The following is an 8100-nucleotide window of genomic DNA, read 5'->3' as shown; positions in this document are numbered from 1 at the left end:
AGAAACATGCTATGGGACATTTTACATCCAATTCAATGAGTGACCTATAAAATTGCTCTCTTTTTTATCATCATATATGCTGTCACTTTCGCTGTGTTTTTATTGCCGGGAAATTCCGTAATCACCAAATCCCCCTGTAGTTCTGCTTTTGCACTGAGTGAGTAGTCTCCAATATGCGCGCCAGCGCCGGCAGCTTTGGGTATGAGTAAAAAAGCTCTACCTTGAGTTTTTATTGCATTTATTTGTACTAGAATGCAAGAAAACTGAAAGCACCGGTTGGCAGCTGCCAGGGAAAAGTTTGGACGAGTGAAAGTCGCATGCTGCTTTATTTCGTAGAAGCTGACAAAAATACAGTAAAGATTGCTGTTTTCAATCATACTCGGGCCCTATTCCACCTACGCATTTCCGAGGCTGACGAAAGAGCCTGGGAGTGAAATGGATCGTCTCGTAAATTTATGCGTGCTTAGTTATCACAACATGTGAGAACGTTAGTTTAACATTATTCTCTCGTTGTTGTTTTTTTGTGAACCTATGCTATAGGTTTAGGCTTCAGGCAAGCTGAACGAAGCGAAGGCATCACCTTGTTCAAACTTTTGCTGTTGCTTATCACCTGCATGGGAAAAAAGAAAAAAAGAACTTGGACGCCGCGATCACTGTGTCAGGGTGTGCGGAGACCATAGCTCCTCGTTAAAGAGTTTTGCCTGTCTCGCTTCCAAACCATGTACATAATTTTTCGACTGTTCACAAGTGTCAAATAAAAAGAGTTCTGCTGATAACCGAATTTGGTCGTGCTTTCGGGGAGACCGCGGGAGTTCACGAGTTGTGGAGCAGTCGCGTGTGTCACTTTATCGAGCAAACCAATATTCGAAGATTACCCAGTTTTCTATTACTCTTAAGCAAACGCCGTTTCAGCCACTTTTTTTTTCATCCACAGAGTTTCACGAAACGGCGTTTTTTTTTTTCGCTAACAAGTAACAGTTATAGGACTCATGGAGAATTATCTACATACCTGCGCTACGTTGCAGGAGCCTATGTAGCGACAACATAACATACGCGCGCGCTACTCGGCTTTATCATCATAAAGAAACACACACAAATGACCATGCGACGCATTCTTTCACAGCGACGCTTTTAGATTGCTTCGTTACCATATCATGACGAACCACGAACGCCCTGCTTCACACAAAACAATGATACATCTCCTTCAACTCGAGGGTCACCGGATGCGCCAGTGACCTTCGTACATTTATTACCATGCATCCTACGCATTCGTGTAAAACAATAAGAACAGAAAAGAATGGTTGCGTAAAGCAAACCAGCCGTTGGCAGTGTTGTTCTTGTACACTCTTGGTTCATTCTGAAAGTCCCGCTAAACGCTCTTCATACTCTCAATAGGAACCCAACAATTTGCATGCACTTACAACCTTTCGGTTAGATGCAGGCAACACTTGTATAGAAACACGTTCGTATTCAGACTAGCCCTCGACAAATGGGTGTTGCTGTCTTTTCGTGACGACGGAGCCCGATAAATCTGCATCGCTATATACAAGGGCACACACGAGTCGTGCAGTCACTGATGACCGGCTGATGCCGTTTAGCTTGGAAAACTTGGGTACAGGTGCAAAGGAATTTTTTTCTTTCTCTTGCGCATCTTCGTTCCCGAGTCGTCCTCGCTGCCAGGTTCAGGCAACCTGGCACCGCCATTGGCATGATATACACGCACCTTCCCGGGACATCTGTGATACGCGTCGAACGTAGCCTTGTTCACTGTGTGCGACCAACCTGTGTCAAGCTGCCGGTTCCACGTGCAGTCCAGCACCAAGAAGAGCTCGGGGTACTCCATGCCGACGAGAGTGAAGAAGTCCTGGTGGCCCAGAGACCCCTTAAAGCTGTACTTGGCGCACATCGGTGCCAGCTTCTCGTAGGTGAGCAGCTCGTTGTAAAGCTTGGACGCGCGCATCGCGTCCAGGTCCATTAGCATGACTCCCGTGTTGAAGCCCTGCTTTCCGGGCCTCGGCATGCCCACGTCCGTGCCGGGGTGCGCGTCGATGTAGGACTGGAAGTCGACCCGGTACTGGGGCTGCAGGTCGTGCCCGATGCCGATCAGCGTCCCGTTCGCGAAGCAGTCGAAGTGCGCGTACAGTTTCGCGACGTCCTCCTCGAACTCGAGATCCAGGTCGATGAACAGAATGCGCGACACGTCGAACACGCGGTGAAAGATCTCGGTGATGAAGAACATGTCATCATTGTAGCGGCCAACGTCTTTGGTGAAGAAAAGCAGCCGCATCAGTTCGATCACTTCCTGGTTGCTCGCTTCCACGGCAGTTATGTTGTAGAGAAAGAACTGCGTTGGAAGGGAAAGTCAAAGGCGACTTATTAATTCACAGTCCTTTCGCCAAAAAATGCTTCTTAGTTCATTAAAAATTTCTCTACGATATTGCACTGCGAGAGAATATCTCATGCATAGCATACTGATCAGTAATAATTGGTTTTCACTCAACAGAAAATTATGCCCGGCTAAAACTGCTTACGAAAGAGCTTGCCTGGCGTCTTCAGAAGTGCCTACGTCCTGTTCTGTACTTTTAACAGCTTTCCTGGTTTTACTATCTTGGGATAAATGAATAAACTTCACGCTAAGAGAAACCTCAGAATATATTAAATGCATTGGCATAAACTATTTTCGTGTCAATAAAATAGCAAAAATTGTCCGATCACGAATAACAGAAAAGAAAGGTTTGGAAGTGGCGTGTTACTTAATGAAGCTAGTGAATCAAAGGCACCGAATGTGTGCATTGCGAATGTGTTTGGTTCGAAAAAAAATTTAATACAGCGCACCATTAGTTGCCGGGACCCTTGATGTTAGTTCGTTAGCTCGAACTCGTTAGTTCGAATTCGATTAACTCGAACTTACGGTTAATTCGAACTGATGCCCTGGTCCCGGCACTGCCCTGTGTATTTCTATGCGGGAACACTTCCGATAATTCGAATGCCGTGTTATCGACAACGGTTAATTGAAAGTAGGAGCGCTTGCTTTTCGGGGCTTTTTGCGTAAGTCGGGTAACTATTTATCACAATATGTGCAAAACCAAATGCCAAGTTTCCTGCAGATGCAGAGCAATAAGACAATAGCATTTCTAGGCAGATTACAATTCCAACATTGCTCTGAAGCTCTTGTGCAAGCTACAAACGATGCCGATAAAGTCATGACATAAGAAACGCAAGTCAGTGCAAATTATTGATTACATTTACATTTTAGAGTGTTGACATCCATCTAAGTAAACTCGTTTTAAAGCGTCAATGGCGTCATATATTTCACATTTAGGCTCACTGCTCGCATGAAGGCATGTCTTTTTTCTGGTGCATCCCTGACTGATCGATTAAATCCGTCCGATGCTGGTGTTGCATAAACTTAATTTACAATATCCAGTGCCACGATCATGTAGTATCGAGTCCCGAGGTGGCTTCTTTGGGCTGTGTGCATGCAGTGCGGCGCTATATCCACTCATCGTAGCACCCGCCCGTTAATTCAAACTCCACTTATTTCGAACAACGATATACTGCCCTACGAGTCCAAATTTACGAGCTTTTACCATGTAGCGTACGTCTAACCTGATGCTGCCTTCGGTTATTTCAAGACGAACACATATCCACGGAGCGAATGATAATGATGAGTGGGCGAAGCTCCGGAGGTACATCGTTAAAGCGTGAATTCCACTCGCAGCTGTTCCGGTGTTTCGAGGAGCCTGTCCCACTATAATTCTGCGGCAGAAAGCGTGTGGAATGCGTGCGCTTTGCCCAGCTGGCGAATCATGGTAATGAGTTCCTGGCGACGCGCTTGCCGGTATTGCACCGTGTTGGGCAAGCCGCGCATGACGGCCAGGTCTCGATTGAGCACTTCGTTCATAAACTCGCGCCCACGGCTCTCAAGTTGATGCCGCGTGAACGAGCGGCATGAAAATTTAGCGCAATCACAGCATGTATCTCTGAGCAATGCTGCATGCAATAGTTTCTTTCAGTTTTGGTCCTTACATAAATATTTTAGTTATAATAGTATTACAGAAGAAACTGACGCTCTTCGGAGGCACCGGCTACTCGTCGTTGTGGTGCAGACATCCTTATACAAACGTAATTTGATGTACAGCCTTTCTCGATTCCTTTAATCTGCGAGGCCTTGCCTCCATTCAGTTGTTTCATCTGCCCCTGTTGTACACAAGAGTTAGACCTGCGTCGTGTTCTTGAGATAAACGGTCCTCACGGCATTAGATTCAAGGACAGAAAGCTATCAGATTCAAGTTGCCATTCAGCATTGTTAATAAATTATACGCAGGGCAGTAACTATCTCTTCTGAAGGTCAGCAGCACTGATTACCATTGATATCACTTGTGCAATCTATGCATCACCTATCTGTGCCTTTTTTTTTGCGTGGTATTGGTAACAGTAACTCATAACTTAGGCACACAAATAGCCCGCTTAGTTGTATTGCTTACTAAGTTCTCACCTGAAACTTTCGTTCCGACTCATCTTGGATGCTGCGAAGCGTTCGGCTGAGTCTCAAGTAACTCTGAGGGTCGGCCAGCACGTGGAAGCGAACCGAACTGTTCGTTTTGGCCAACATGCTCTTCAGGCAGTGGCTCATGGTTCGCGTCACCTTCATGTTTCGATAGGCCCACTTGGCCACGAACACCACGTCCACCGGCCTGCGAAGAGAGGAGGCAGTCCGCGTGGCCGCGCAAGCAGCGGGAGTCGCCGCGTCGGTCGTCGTGTTGGTCTGTCCCACCGTCACGACGAGAGGTGCTATCGACCTTAGCGGCGGCAAGTTCTGCAGCAGAACTTGGTGTCTGTTGTACTTCGGTGGAGCTCCCGAGAGATTGCACCAGATTATCACAAACACGCCGAACACACATAGGGAGTAGACGACCATGCGAGCCGCTATCGAATGCATCTTTGGTCGCATACGCTGAATGCGTTTTCAAAGACTAGTCTTTCCAGAGCTTGGAGCGAAGGTTCCTATCGTAGGTGCACTCGGTTAATCGGCGCCATCGAGTTCTTCGTATGACACTCGTAAAATTGTAAACCGTTGCCACTCAATCCCACTCTCTGCGACGGTCCCACTCGAAACCGATGCACACGATGCGAATTGCACGAATGCCGCTCAATCGTACATCCCGTCCGAATATCGGAAAGGCGTCGTCGTCTTGATAGGAGGAGTCATGAAGCATCTCGAACTCGTAGGTTACCTATACGACACAATTCACGCTGTACCGCGCGAGTCGCCGCAGGTGAATGGTTTCGCGAAAGAGCTTTCGGTCTTGCGGTGGTCTTCCGGAAGCGGGCCGGTCCTTTAAAGCCTCGTCAACGCAGCAAATAGACGATGCGGTAGTCAAGTTTTTCATGATGTCTGACACTCTTTCTCACACGCGGGCGCGCAGTGGATGGCTCACAAGTTCTAGACTTTCGGCGCCGAACAGCTGCCCGCTGGAGAGAAAGTTGGGCGCATCTGTCTTCGAAAGCGCTTCGGCGGGCGACCGCGCGATCGCCAGTGACGGCGGTGGCCGTGCATGACCGACGCCAAGGAAGGAGACCGGTCGGGCCCCACGACGGTAAACCGGTTCGCCACGACCTTCTTTCCTCGGCTGAGGCGCCGTAAACGTCGGCGGCGTTGACTGCCCACAGCGCTCACTTTTTTCTTTTTCTTTCACCGTCGCCAGAGGCAGGATAGCGGCTGCAGACTTCCGCCGTCTGCCGCCCTTGTCAAGCGAGCCACGCCAGGTCCAATGACCGACTTGACTCAACAGCAAACGTGAGAAGAGACTGAGAGTGGGCGAGCGCGGAATGCGAGGCACTCTCAATTAGGCTAATCCAAACCTTGCACTTTTGATGATGTTCGTGCCGGAGTTTGAAAACAGTGCGTTTTTTTCTATGTCCGTGAACGTTGCGCTTTTTCCCCCGTTGGATGACACGCAGCCTACCAGGCGCGAGTTAACACAGCCAGGAGCACGTAACGAATTTTTTTTTTTTCTGGAGGAATCGGAGTTTGTTGTGGGTGGAGGGGGGTTCAACTGCATGTTTATCAGTGGTGTAGTCATCATAAAAAACGAATATGGACCTTTTTTTTACGGAGAGGAAGATTTCCTCCTTTCTAGGTTGTTGCACGAGAGTACAAAAGCCAACGTCACAGCCCCGGCAGTGCATTTTTCGTGGGCGTGACGCGCACTAACAACAACCCAGAGAGGACTATGATGGCGCCCAGGGACCCCAGGTGGTCAAAATTTTTAGAGCCTCCCACTACGGCGTCTCTTATAATCATATGGTGGTTTTGGGACGTCAAACCCCACATATCAATCAATCATAGTCAATGCCTGGCAGGCTGATAGCTGTCCACCGCTGCGACAGGAGCATGTAGCTCTGGGAGTGTGGCACCAACAATACCGCGGCTTTGCGTAAATCTCCCGGCATAATTGGAATAAAAAGTAACTAGTAACGTGACACTTCACCTTACCGAAAAACGTTCACGTAAGTATACGTCACCTATTACAGTTCCGAAATGGTAAGACGAGTACGTTACCAAGTTGCTGAAAAAAAAAGAAAATCAAGGCATCTCCCAGAAGGGGACCATGAGGTGATGCGGAGCTCCACGGTTGTGAAGCGCGAGCAGTCATTCTTCTTTTCGTTTTTTTTTTAAGTCAATAAACTCACTAGCAGATGCTGCCTGCGTCGGCTTTGCAAGGAAGAAGAGGCAGGAAAGGGGAAGCGTAGGAGAGGAAAGAAAGGGGACGATGCCCACGCACAGTGGGGAAACGAGCGCAAGCAGCTGGTAGGAGAAAAGTGGAGAGGGTAACGCGCAGCTCGTTTAAAAACCTTGACTATTTGAGAAAAACACCTATTTTTGTTATTTTTGGCAAAACACTCCTCCATTGACATTTCCAAAGGGGAGGGACGGGTCTCCAGACACCTCTCACCCGCTTTACGGCCTGCCGCCAACATTGAGGTTCGTATGTGTGCGTGTTTATATGCACATGCCAAACTGAAAAATTTCTCGAAGTACTCTAAATATCGATTTCCCCCCCCCCCCCAACCGGCTACGCCAAAGAGACACCGTTGTCTATCTGCTTTTCGATATACGATATGCTGACTATACCTTTAGATCAAGCCCTGTGCCACGAATAATGTAAACTATGTCGCAACAACGTGGTATGTTGCCTCGGACTTCACGTCTCTTGCCGAACACACACTGTGGAAACAGGCAGACAGATGTCAGTGCTGTGGCACCACAGACAATGTATTTTATCTGCCGCAATTCAGGCAGCTGCCAAGCAGAACGGGCCTTCCATCTCGTGCTTGGTGTGCGACCATCTTGTGTTTCACCTGGTCGGAATCTGGCGAGCCACACCACCACAATGTAATCACATTGCGAAGGCAGACCACCGGGCGTCGTTCTTCGGCAAACGGGGGCTTCGGAATTGAAGGCATTTGCCCCTTGTTGGTGCAATATGTTACATGGAAACGGTGCAGGTGCCACACGGAATCGGGAAGAAAACTATGCGCGCATGTCGTTTCCTTCCTGAGACCACGTTTTGCATGCGCGCGCCTTTTCCTCGCCACATTCGGCCAATTCCCAAAACGAGGGCGCTTCACGGATTTGGGAACCGTTGCCACACTGGGAACCGTTGCCACACAAAATAACGACGAAACCGAAAGTGGGACCGTCATCGACGATGGTCAACAACATCGGCCGGCGCAAATGTGTCGTTATAGCTACAGCACACCTACGATTGATACTGCGTCCATTTTCAATCACCTGTGTTGGCTGGCACGCAAACAATCGCTTTCAAAATAGTGGTATCCTTAGAATGTACATGCCGACCCGCCGTGGTAAGTTCAGTGAACTAAAACGCAAGCTCTAGCACGCGGGTTAGAGTCCTGTAGTGACGCATGACGTCCGCGAAATGATGAATGATTTTAAACAAATCTTCTGTGATTACTGAATTTCAAAGGAATTAAAGGACACTGAGCTCATTACACAAGTCTGACGACATTCCCAGTTGCACGCACATTCCCGGGGAACCTCGGAGTTCTAATAACTATTCCAGAGGTTTTACT

At 48.3% G+C, this 8100-nt stretch overlaps 1 protein-coding gene across 1 annotated transcript; it reads right to left on the bottom strand.

The window, feature by feature from the left end:
* Positions 1-1449: 1449 nt before the first annotated feature.
* LOC119170447 (xyloside xylosyltransferase 1-like) lies at positions 1450-5291 on the bottom strand. The gene is made up of 2 exons (XM_037421618.2): positions 4499-5291; positions 1450-2344 (listed from the first exon to the last, which is right to left on the bottom strand). The coding sequence occupies exons 1-2, from the start codon at positions 4952-4954 to the stop codon at positions 1595-1597; spliced, it is 1206 nt and encodes a 401-aa protein (XP_037277515.2). The 5' UTR covers positions 4955-5291; the 3' UTR covers positions 1450-1594.
* Between the last annotated feature and the right edge of the window lie 2809 nt (positions 5292-8100).

The sequence above is a fragment of the Rhipicephalus microplus genome, chromosome 2 (genome assembly GCF_043290135.1).
Source record: "Rhipicephalus microplus isolate Deutch F79 chromosome 2, USDA_Rmic, whole genome shotgun sequence".
Classification (NCBI taxonomy): Eukaryota; Metazoa; Arthropoda; class Arachnida; order Ixodida; family Ixodidae; genus Rhipicephalus; species Rhipicephalus microplus.
Note: the sequence above shows the minus strand (reverse complement) of the source record. Positions and strands in the feature narration are given on the sequence as shown.